The sequence below is a fragment of the Diceros bicornis genome, chromosome 23 (genome assembly GCF_020826845.1).
Source record: "Diceros bicornis minor isolate mBicDic1 chromosome 23, mDicBic1.mat.cur, whole genome shotgun sequence".
Taxonomy (NCBI): domain Eukaryota; kingdom Metazoa; phylum Chordata; class Mammalia; order Perissodactyla; family Rhinocerotidae; genus Diceros; species Diceros bicornis.
The window spans coordinates 5,303,902-5,316,253 of record NC_080762.1 but is presented as its reverse complement, the minus strand read 5'-3'; the positions used below and the strand labels follow the sequence as shown (position 1 = coordinate 5,316,253).

The window sequence follows — 12,352 nt, the reverse complement described above, 5'->3', positions numbered from 1 at the left end:
AGACCAGACACATCATCATCCCCTGGGAACATTTTTGGAAATGAAAATCTCAGACTCATCTCAAAATGTGCTTCTTAGCAAGATGCCTACGTTATTTGTACACCCATTGAATTCGAGAAGAACAGTTCTTGACAATAGAGAACCTGCATTTTTAGTTTGGGTACTCTGTATCTGAAATGAGTGAATAATTTTGAGGAGCAAAGAACAACAGACTATCTTAAGTAAATGCTGCTTGCAAAAGACAAAATACCAACAATGAAATATGCGGTATCTGACAGTGAATTAAGTAGCAGAGAACAAGAATTTTTTATTAAGAAGATATACTATCAAAGAGGAGAGTACATTTCAGCATTATTGAAATAGGTAAGTACCTTACATTTACTAAATCATGTCTCGCATAGTTCTTCTACTTTACAAAAACATTTTTTTATTGACACTTCATAGAAATTTACAAACTTTGCCAAATGAAATTCAGTGGAAAATTTAAGACCTTCTTTCACTTAAATATCATAATAATTGTTTTCCTGTTAAGGAAAACATCTTGCCTTCTCTATTGCATCCTATTTGTGATAATTTCTGGTTTTCTATAAAATTTAATTATTGCTGTTCAATTATTTAGAAGAAGAGAATAAATCAGCAATTTAAAAAAAAAGAAAGATAGTCCATTTCCAATTCTTTTTATATACCCAGTGCCTCCCCTCTCCTGAAAAGTTAGTTGTGAATCACTGAGTCTCTTCCGGTGGCTTTGCAGGCCTCAGGTCAGGAAATTCTAGGAAGTGCAGTGTTAAGGATTAAGAAATCTGGTTCATATAAGTTTCCCTCTGCTCTCAAGAGAACTGAAGTGGAGAACTCAGATCCTGGAGCTCTAAGAGAGGAACTAATTGCAGAACCCCAGTGGAATTGCTCTTTTAACTCTCTTTCCTGGGGGATATTGAAATATTCTGCTTATTTTTAATGTCCCCAATAGTTCTCAATTTCTTTTTTTCCAAATGAAGGAAAACAATTTCATAGCAATTTCGTGGTCATTTGGGCTTCATTCTGGGAGGATAAGGTATTAAAAATACATAGACACGTGTAGGCTGAATTAAACGTTGGCTGATATCCAAAAGAGGAAAAGTTGTCTGAATCACAGATGGTTTCTGTTTACAATTTGATTCCCAAATGTAATGAGGAGATATGAGGGTGGGAGAGAAGTATTTATTTTTGCTTCAGTGATTTGTACCAGTTTGACTAAAACGCTTAGTAAAAAAAAAAGAAAAAAAGCCAGTTCAAGTGTCACAAATTTGGAAAAAACTAGTTCAGTACACAAAGAACACTGAATAAGAAGTCAAGAGAGCTGGGATTTAGTGCTGCTTCTGTAATTAGCTGTATAATCCAGGGCAAATCAATTACTCTCTCTGGGTTCAGTTTTGTCGTCTGTAATTTCCTATAAAATTCTGGGTGTGGAGGGGAGATATTTTTTTTTACTAACTGTGGGAAATGAAAGCAGGATGAATGATGGAAAGCTGACAGTACACAGGAGGCTGGATCACTCTCTTACTTTCACTAGCAAACAAGCAGGATGCCTACATCCTGAATCTAAAACATGCCATGACAAAGTATGGAGAAAATTAGCTGTTTCAATGAAAGGGGAATAACTGAGTAGAACTTTACAGAGGGGCTGTTTGAATGATGTTTTTAAATACATAAAAGATTCTAATAGAAAGAGAGAAGAAGCATCATAAAAAACTTTATGGCCATATAGGACTGCCAAATTTTTATTTCCTCTGTAAAAACCAGCATAAACAGTAACCGCCACCGCAGACATTATCATTCTATAAAAAAAAGACAGTTATGAACTCCTTTTCAACAAATGCCAACAGGCAGCCTTACCAAAAACTATTTAGTTTTATTTTCTAGAGTCATATGTTAAGGAATTGGGAGGTAAATTCAATAAATATTAATTCAAAATAATCTACTCTGCAGTAAGGCTTAAATCCATTTTACTCATTTTTTAGCAATCGGTCTTTTAAAATAAAGACAGAAAGTCTTTGTGTGTGTGTGTTTAAATAGCAAAACAGCATGAACATCATCATTTCCTTAAGGAGAGTTACCAAAGAGACTCAGTAGTATCCCACACACCATATTAGCTCTCATAACTGTACCTGGCTTTCATTACTATCTTCTTGGAAAATCACTTTTCCATTTATTTTGTACTTGCAGTCTCTTTCACCATTTCAAAGAAGCCCTACTATTCCTTCTCTACCCTCTGGGCTGTGTGGAGGGACTCACCCATCAGCAGGCCAGCAGGGATGGGGGGGCAATGTGTGCCAGCCCATCTTTGGGCAGGTGGGCAAGACTGATGCTTAAGCTGACTGCTGAGTGGTCACTGTTTGTTTAATTGTGATCTGTGCAATGAATTAAGATCAAAGCAAATTTGTGGGCAATTGTGTAAACTTTTCCACAAAGAGAAAAAAATGTTAATTTGTTCATCGATAAAATGCAAAAGAAGAAGGTGAAAAAAAATATTTCACTTACATATACAAAAACACATACGCAGGCACATAAATAAATACCCATATATAACTAAAATTAAAACTTCATAAGGCAATATTTACCCTCAAAGCAAGTGATATCTTCCGAGATTATCTACTTTCTTCCATTCGAGTTTGTTTTTCATTGAAAATGTTATTTGAAGCCAGTGACATACTGGAGCCACTTGTGCCTACTTGCAAAGTAGGTTGTTAACTTTTCAGGAATTTTGAGAGCTAGTTGACTTTACATTGGCTTGAAATCAGCTAACTGAAGATTTTTTAAATATATACCAAGGAAATCATCAAATTCCACAAATCAGGGCTTTTTTTTCCTTTTCAGAGCCAGGTGATAAACATTTACCAGGACACCGCTGGTTGCAGATGACTCAATTGATTTTGCAAGTTATTAATGGGTCTCAGCTTACAGTTAAAAAGACACCGAATAACAAATATAAAGTTTCTAGTACCCAGAGCACCCCCCACATAAATATTAGTTTTCTTCTTTGCTTCCTCCTCCCACCACTCTATTATTCAAAAATATGTGTGTAAATATTAAGCAAAAAGGAATGTTGGGTTCAAAACACAATATTTTTTGGTATATACTTTGCAGTTATTAAAAATCAGAACACCAATTACCAATACAAAATGCGTATGAGCCTGAGGAAGAAAGGAAGGCACTGCAGAATTCTCCTGCTAGTAACACAGAACGTTGCCAGCGGCTGCTGTTAAGAAGGCTACGATTAAGACAATACTTGAAAATGCATGTGAAATCTGTGGCCTCTGTTACACAGTTTCCTTTTCTTCCTTCATTTAAGAAACGTTGTATCTTGCAACAGTAAAATCTTCTAAAGGCCTAGCTCTCTGCTAACAAATGACTGATTCCTGACAGAATATGCTTTTTTGAAAATATTTCCATATTTACTTACCTATCGTTTTTAGTTGTTGATGTTTGAAATATCTCTGGTTCAGACACCGAGGAAGAAAAAGTAAATGAGACTATCCCACAGTGTGTGTACTGGTGCGAGGGGGAGAAATCCTCAAGCTCGGCTTGTGTTTTGATCCCTTCCCAAGAGTGTAAAAGTTTTTGCGTGTCCTCTTCATCCCATGCCTGGCTTTTCCTCATCTTCTCTTTACCTTCTAATTTTCTTCTTTTTTCTACCCCTGGAAATAGTGGGTGTAGGAAGTACTCTGAAAAGGAGAAGTTTTGGGTTCAAAGAGAAGATTTCTTTTTTGTCCTCAAGTCTTAGAAACTAAGATCTTTCCATGATAGCCAAAATCACACACACACACGCACACACACACACACACACACACACACACACTCTGTTTAAGCAGCTTCATTCTTCTAAGCTCCAGTCCTTTTGCTTCAATTCACTCATACAAAATACATCTATTCAGTTTCTTTTTGAGTAAACAAATTAGTATCACGGAAATGTGAGCTGAAAATTTTACCTAGCAAAATATACTTAAGTGCTCTGCGAAACCAGGGATAAAAGAAACCATATATTAAAGGATTACACGTGGCATTAAAATAGCCAAACCATGTCAAAGCGTCGAACAAAACTATAGGAGTGGAGAAGTTCAAAAAGGGATCCAATAAAATTGTGAAGAAACAGGGAAACCAGCATAATAAAACACTCATCACTATTCCTAAAGTTTTGGCTGCTCTTTTGTCTTTCTTCATTTGATTATTTTGATTTTCTGCCAAGTTATTGATTGCACGAGCGTGTTTTCTGGATACAGCAAAAATTTTGCCATAAATCCCCACCATCATAGACCCAGGCGTGAAGAAATCCGCCATAAACAAGATGGTGTCCCGTAGCTTGTTGAACATCACTGGGCAGGAACTGGAACAAGCCACCGAGATATCATAGCCTTCTATCCCATCAGCGTAGGCCTCTGAGAAGACCACTCCGAGTGCAAATGCCCCGGGGACTGACCAGCAGAGAAGTAGCAACCGTTTAGTGACTGGAACCGTCATTTTGGTGGAATAATGCAAAGGGTAACAGAAAGCATAAAATGTATCAATGGCCACGGAGCAAAGATGGAAAATGGACGTTATGCTAAGCATCATGTCAAAACTATAATGAATCTTGCAAAATGTAAGCCTGAAATACCAGCAGTTCTCCACCGATCTGATCACACTGTATGGCATGATGATGAACCCCAGGAGGAAGTCTGTGACCACCATGGAGAGGATGAGGAAGTTGGTTGGTGTGTGAAGCTGCCTGAAGTAGGAAATGGAAATTATCATGGCAAGATTGCCAAACACCGTGATGAATATGGTTCCCGCCGTAAACGAATACACGGCGGCTGGGACGCCCAGTGCCCTCTCATTTTCTGAGCAAGGTCTGTTTCCATGTTCAGAACAATCCAATTTTTCCTTCAGAAAAAGCAAGAAGATGGAAGTTTTCACAGAAAAACTCAAGAAAGACACAGAAGAAAAGGAAGATAATTTCTTTAGGCTGAAATATTACTTATGATCTTTTTCATTTATTTATCATAACCTTTATTTGCAACTTTATAGAATTCTAACTCAATGAGTTTAAATGCTCATTATTTCTTCTATACTTGCCTTGATTGAAATCATACCACCAACATTTAGTGAGCCCTTAGTGTATGCCAGGGCCTGAAATTAAAAAGAAAGAAGAGGAAGAAGAGGAGGAGGGAGCCGGGGAGAAGGAAGGGGAGCGAGGCGGGGAGAGAGGGTGCAGAGGGAGGAGGAAGAGGAGGAGGAGGAGGAGAAGGAACAGGAGAAAAGGGAGAAGCAAGTTAATTATTGAGCTTCGTATAATTGATCCTCCTTACGCACATAGATCTCTATCAGACAGTACATTGGCTTCTTCAAATGGTTCTGGAACACATAAGCAGATTTGATTTGATTGGACTCTATTGCCCTGCGGGACCAGGAGGTTATTATTTGAGAACCTTTTCATTCACGTGTTCTAATATTTTTAGTGTGATTCAGTTTTTTCATGCTAAGGTTGTTTGAAGAGGGAAGAATCATTTAAGGCCGTCTGATGATCTGGTAGAATCATCCTCTTCAGCCGATCATGGAGACTTGATAAGCATCTTACCAGCCAGAGCAGCTAAATCAGAGGTGGGCGGAGGCCAAAGCTGGACTCCCCCCTTCTTTGCGAAGAGCAAGTGCAGCGCCCCAGTGCCTGTCCTCAAAGCCCTGCGCAACCCACATCAGGCAGTAGTGGCAGCCTGAGAAGTCCCAGCGTGGGGGTCACACAGAGGGCTAGGAGCAGGTGGGTAGTGAGCTCTAGCAAAGCAAGCCGTCTCTACTACAGAAAAACAAACAGCACCTGCCCTCCCTGTGCTGGCTGAGTATCTTCACTTTGCATATAAAAATCGGCATGCTACCATTTATATGTATATTTGGAACGTAACATGTTCATGAATTAGGATAACTTTCTTTTTTAATGTACATTAAGGAAAAAATCATTATCTAAATACAAAGCTTAACTATAAGTATTGCAGAAAGCCTTCAGCCGTCCGTGATTTCACACATATCAGACCTGAGCAAATCAATAAATTCTCAGCCTCTGTGATATAAGAGCACCATGACACACAGATCAATAACTGTTTATTGAGTGCCCACAAGACACAATGAAAGAAACAAGAGAGCATGAGCTAGTCCCTGGCCACAGAGTTTACAAAACAACTGAAGAGACAAAACACATCTATTCTTAAACCCTAATGATTCTGGACCACAGATAGAAAGCAACGGTGGAGATTAACGACCAAGGAGAGGTCTAGGCAAATGTGCCACCAAAGATCAAAAGTGGTCAAGAGAATTTCAGGCTGGGTTAGACAAGAATGCTCGGGGGACGGTGGGGCTTTTGATCAGGCTCTCAGTGGGTGAGTAGGATTTGAACTGAAAAGCAAAAAGCCTATTCCAGGTAGAAGAAAGGGTGAAGAAAAGACACAAGGTTGTTCTGAGAGGTTTAAAAGTCATTCTCAGGATTCTTGAAATACAAGGGAGAAAAGAGGGTTGAAGAGGGAAGGGAGTGGGGAAAGGGAAGGTTTCTAGTTTCACTGTTCCCCAAACTGGTGTTCTCAGCCAGCATAGAGTCAAAGGAGCTTTCCCACTTTGTCCTCAAATTTATGTAGCCATTTTAAAAAGAAAAAAATTAAAGAAATTGAGTTAGCTACAGGAGACTGAGTGCAGATTTGAAATTAAAATCTTTCTCCAACTGATTCTGAGTGTCAAGTCCAAGGCAATTTTATCCTCCTTATCCTTCCTCGTCTGGGGTCCTGTCCCCACGTGTGCAGAACTAATGGCTAACTGTGTGACAGCACACATTGCAGCAACAGAACTAAAGACGGAAGAGGAGCCATCTTTACATCTGGGACATGAGTGATTACAACCACATAATAGGAACACCACCCAGCTGCATTTGGGGTCTATGCTAACTAATGCTGTTTACACAGACTTATTCCTTAGACTTATTCCTGAAGGATAGTGATGGTGCTCAGGGCAAGCTACCCTAGGAGGCACCACTCTGGTATGCGGATTATTTTGAGCTGAAGACAATAAGGACTCAGAGAACTCAGGAAGAATATTTGAGTTTCCCCTCCCAAACTGCCTAAAGAATTTAAAACAAAAGATCTGTTTCAGGAAGGAGTTATTGTCATGACTGCTATAAAGATAATGTAGGATAGAGGTTACAATAGGAAAGGCAACAACAAGCCCATCTTATCGGAAGTTCTATCTCTCTGGCCACATTCTCTGGATGGCCCTGCGAGGAGTTGCCAGACAATCATTTACAAGGGAAGTCTCCATTTCTAAAAGTATCTCCCTCTCTGTATTGGGAAGAGGGGGGATGACCTCATTTCTAGAGACTTATCAATGTGGAAGGTGAGGCCTTAAAACTGCATAATAAACCTTACTCTTGTTTACAGTGCTTTAGTGATAATCTCCTGTAACTGACACCCCCACCCCCAACATTCTCCTTGTCTTTGGTTGGACATGGTATTTAAGACGAGAATTTCTGCTATTGTGTTGAGAAACGCAGTGTCCCTGCTTTCTCCCATGTATACATGTTATTAAACTTGGTATTATTTTCTCCTGTTAACCTGTCTTGTTAATTATTTGGCCAGCCATAAGAACCTTAAGGAAAAGGGCAGAGGGAGATTCCCCCTCTTCCCCCGACAATAGTTTTCCCAAAACACTTTTATCCCAAAATTTCTAAAATGTATACAACTGCTTTTCAAACTGTGTTCATTTTCAGCAGCTACAATAGGGGTTTCTAATACGTGTATAGCATTTCTCTCCTGTTCCTGCTCACATCCTCACAGGGAAAAAGGTAGGAGAAAAAAACAAGAGGAGGAATTTTCCCCCATCCTGTATCAAGTTTTTCATCTAATTACAATTCCTTGTTAGCCACTTGCTGACCAGTTAAGCACCAGCACAGAAGAAAATACTGGGAGAAAATGCAGTTTTATAAAATAGAAATGAAAGTTCTAAGCACCTTCAGTAAGCTCATTGAAAAGCACAGGAGAGCCAAGGAAAATTTTATTGGTTTATTTTTAAATAACTTGAGTTCTTAGAAAGTAAAGCTAAGAGAAATAACAAATAATTTCATTTTAATGAAAATGGGACGCACATACACACATAATATTCTTGTGCTACAGGCAACTCTACAACAATACATTTTAACATTTAATTGCAAACTTCTTTGTGTTCCTAGCTTAGGGACTTTGATATTATTAGTTATCCTATCATTCCACTTTAGGAAAAGTTTTAGTCAATTCTTCTAAGTTTCAAATCATAGGGTATGCAGCTTGACTCTCTTCCCTTCTAGCATTCAGGAACTTTGATTAGCCAATCAACTCTAAGAACTATAATAAAGTTCTCTGAAACACATAATAGGATGCACAAGTTTGTGTTCCTCATACACTGGCCACAGAGCAGGAAGGGGCACATTAGATGACTATTTGGTGAGTTCATCAAACAATACTTTTAAATGAATTCCACTTAAGCATCATCATTCTCCATGGTGTATTTGGCATGTTTCTTACATGTGATCCGTCATCTATTTATACATTTCAATGGCCATATCTTCCACATCTTTCAGGTTGAGTGTGGAAAGCTAAATGCAAAAAACAATATTTTCAATGGCTATATTCTTCAAGTGTCATTTTTTCCTATTTTTTAAATCTATTAATGTAAGCACATACAGATACAAGGATTGAAACAGAATTATATAGAAAGCCTGGCCTTTTCTCCATTACTGTTATGTTTCTACAAAAAGCTCAGGCATGAAAATTAAAGATTTAGAACATAATGAATTGCTTGCCCATCCAGCTTATGAATGTCTAACTTTATTCTACTAAATTGTTGACATAAAAGTGATTTCTACATCCCCAAGGAAGTGATTAAACTGCAGGACCATGACCACAATCATAAAGACTTTTCCGATTTCTCTAATATGGTTTCATTTCTTTTTACCTTCTCATTAAATTTGATTAATGCTTCCATATTAAATATGTCTCTGCTTTAGCAACCATTTTGTAAGACTTTTATGGGACTTTACAAAGTCCCTCTTCCTGCTAATCATTCTTTCTGGTTTCCTTGAATTATTTTGCCTTTTACCCAACCTATGGATTTCTTTCAGTTGTTCAATTTTTATCAAATATTCAATGTTAATTAATCTTAACATATTAAATAATACCTATGAACAGTCTTAGCCCAATGCCTGACATATAAAGAGCACTATCAAAGGAGACTTTCCTCTCGTCATTCTACCTTCCTTCCTTCCTTGTTGGGATAAACACCACATTGAAAAATACATTCGACCAGAAAAGATTACTCCTAAGAAAGGGATGGGATTGTGTGTAAAAAGACCCAGTGACTGCCTTAGCCCTCTGCTTCTCTTAGGTGAACACAAGTGATGAATAGTTCACTCAACCACTTATGAAGAGGTAACTCTTTCCAGGATGCTAAATCTTCTTCCCAGGAAACATGCTGCACTGGCCAAAAAGCAGCACACTATCCTGTTCACATATTAAAAAGGCTCTGCCTTTTATTACCAATTCATATTAAGTCCTGCACCTACAGTCTTCCACACTCCTACCCATTCTCTCTGCACATGACCAAAATGCAAAAAAGAAGAGTCGATGCACCAGCAATGCTACTGCATTGTTAGGGTGACAATTTATGTCTTAAGAAAACCTCGAGGAAGAGAAAGCACAGATCTTCCTTCTTAATCCCTTCTCCACATACCTGTTGCACTGTAGAAGACGCCATTGTTAATTCCAGTCCTTACCGAAGAAACTTTGTTTTTTTTCTAACTATTGTGGATGCTTATATGGAACTAGAAGACTTGAATTATGTGAATGATGCGGATCTATAACTTAACAGTTAGTCTCAAGGGAATTGGGTCTGAAAAACTGAAAAAAAAAAAAAAAAAAAGCAAAAACAAATCCTTGCCTTTCTAAAGTTTAACAGCTGAATGAGCCTAAACCACTCCTCCTCCCTCTCAGGAGTTTCTGCTCACGTTTTCCTCACCTACAGCACTGAAGGCTCTCAGTCCACTCTTAGATAACGACTGTAAAGCAAATCTGACCATTGAGTCAGGGGTGGCCCTAAGGAACCTGATCCCAACCGCATATAGATGGGGTCAGTGGTTCAACTAGAAAATGGATATGTGCCCTCTATCTCTTTAGGAAAATCTGAGACTGTCATAGTTCGTATTTTGTCTCACATTCTAGGCTGTGCGAAGACATCTTACCACCCACTGTTTCTCTCTTTTCTCCTTTGTTTAAAAATGACTGAAAGAACAAATCTCATCAACCCTCTTAGACCTGGAGGAATGGGGCCTAATTATTATCTCTTTAAGGAACACACCTGATGATGCCAGAATCTTCTCAGATGCTCCTGGCTTAAACCTACTCATTTATGAAAGGGTCTACTTTTTTGTTCGTGTTCTTTTAAAATGTGAAATCTCTTTTTCCCTGATGGGACAGCCTTGGGAGACGACATACCCTGGATGTAGATGAAATACAGTACTGGTCACTAGAAGACATCGGGGTCCTGCATGAATTAAAGTTATACCTACTCTGTGTGATCCCAATCTGCTCAGCTCGGGCCTGCTGCATGGACATGTGACTTGTGCAGTCACACGGGGACCCGAGCTTTAAAGGGCCCACGTTTGTTTAACGCTCTGCTGTCACCCTCTTGAAATTCTTAATAATTTTTTAACAAAGGACTCTGCGTTTTCATTTTGTGATGAGCCCCACAAATTATGTAGCTGGTCCTGGCTCAATCTCTCTCAGGAGCTCTTCTTGAAGAAGAACAGAAAAAAATATCTTTCCATTTCAGAGCATATTCATATTTATATTATGATATGATGAGAAAATGTATATGAAAGTCTTTTTACAGAAAACTTTACAAATATTAGCACAATTATTTGCCAAGAAGGTAGAATTTAATTTTTTTAATAGCAGAAGACGTTATTACTCAAAATTTGCCTGCAACTTCTGTCTCTTCTAGGGGAGACAGTAAGTCATTTTGAATTAACCTTCTTGGTTCTGTAAAAAATTACTTAATCATTCTCTTTTAATTCTGTAGTTGGGAGACAAGTAGCAGGAGAAAGTTAGAACTTAAATTTTTGTTTTTAAAGAGGTAAGGAGCCTACATGGAGCACAAGGAATGAGTCATGTCCTCTTCCCTTTTGAGGCTCACTGCTCTTAGAATATATCTAATAGACTGAAATATACCACTTGAGATCACCTGGCAAGAAAGGACACTAGGGCTTTCCTGAGCAGGACTGGCCATGAGGGAGGGCAGAAGGAGGACTGACGGTGCAAAGTTAAAACCAAAGTCTAGGAACGATATATGACTGAGCCTTCTGACCCAGCCTCTCTAATCCCCAGGGCAAGATCTGAAAGTAAGAAGTCTTTAGCGAATGTAAGTGTAAGGAGCACCAGCTCACCCCTGTTCTTTCTAAACCCTTTGAAACTAGAGCGTCTCCTCGTAGCCCCACATCTCTACATCTTGCAGATGGAAAGGTATCACCCGACTGGGAGGCCAACTATTTTTCAACAGTGACACCTTGTGGCAGTTTGGGAGAACTGAACCTTTGGATTCAGTCCCCAGAGAATATAACCAAAAGACCCACAGGGAAATGGGACAGATGGCTAACTAATTTAAATAATTAATTTAAATAATACAGAGATATGATCTTTGCACCTCGAGCTGAAGAAAAGGGATATACCACTAACATAAGTATTCACAGTTTTTAATGGAACTCAGGTGTGCAGAATTTGAATTAATCACAATTAATCATGTCACACATGGCCTGCTTGCTTTATTTGCTTGCTTGTTTGTTTGTGACATCATGAACCTCCACGATTGTGAACTAGATTGGCAGCAGCTTACATAGTCCTATAATGCTGCTTTCTGCCCATGGCCCTAGGTAGCTGCTACATTGAATTTTGTGTGTATCACTTTTTGTATTCCTTTAATAGCTTTATCATGTGTATTTGTATAATTAAATCAAAATATTGTTAGGTTTGATTGTTTTTAGAGCTCTTTATAAAATGGGGATCATGCACTTTGTTGTCCTTTGGAATTTATTTTGCTGTTATTTGTCCAGTCAACTTTATACTATATGAAGCTGTAGTTCACTCATTTTCGCTGCCATATAATAATCTGTTTCTTTTTCCTCTTAGTAATACATATTTGAATTATTTCTAGTTCTGTTACTATTATGAACAGTGATATTTTGAACATTCTGGTGCAATTTTCCTGGTGCTTACATTCAAGAGATTTTCTTGGAAATATACATGAGGTAGTAATTGAGGAGTCAAGCAGAATATGAATATTC

General features: G+C 38.4%; 1 protein-coding gene across 1 annotated transcript; it reads right to left on the bottom strand.

The window, feature by feature from the left end:
* Positions 1 to 2,345: 2,345 nt before the first annotated feature.
* Positions 2,346 to 9,771, bottom strand: LOC131420307 (trace amine-associated receptor 2-like). Its single transcript, XM_058566153.1, has 3 exons — positions 9,748 to 9,771; positions 4,255 to 4,896; positions 2,346 to 2,387 (listed from the first exon to the last, which is right to left on the bottom strand). The coding sequence occupies exons 1-3, from the start codon at positions 9,769 to 9,771 to the stop codon at positions 2,346 to 2,348; spliced, it is 708 nt and encodes a 235-aa protein (XP_058422136.1).
* Between the last annotated feature and the right edge of the window lie 2,581 nt (positions 9,772 to 12,352).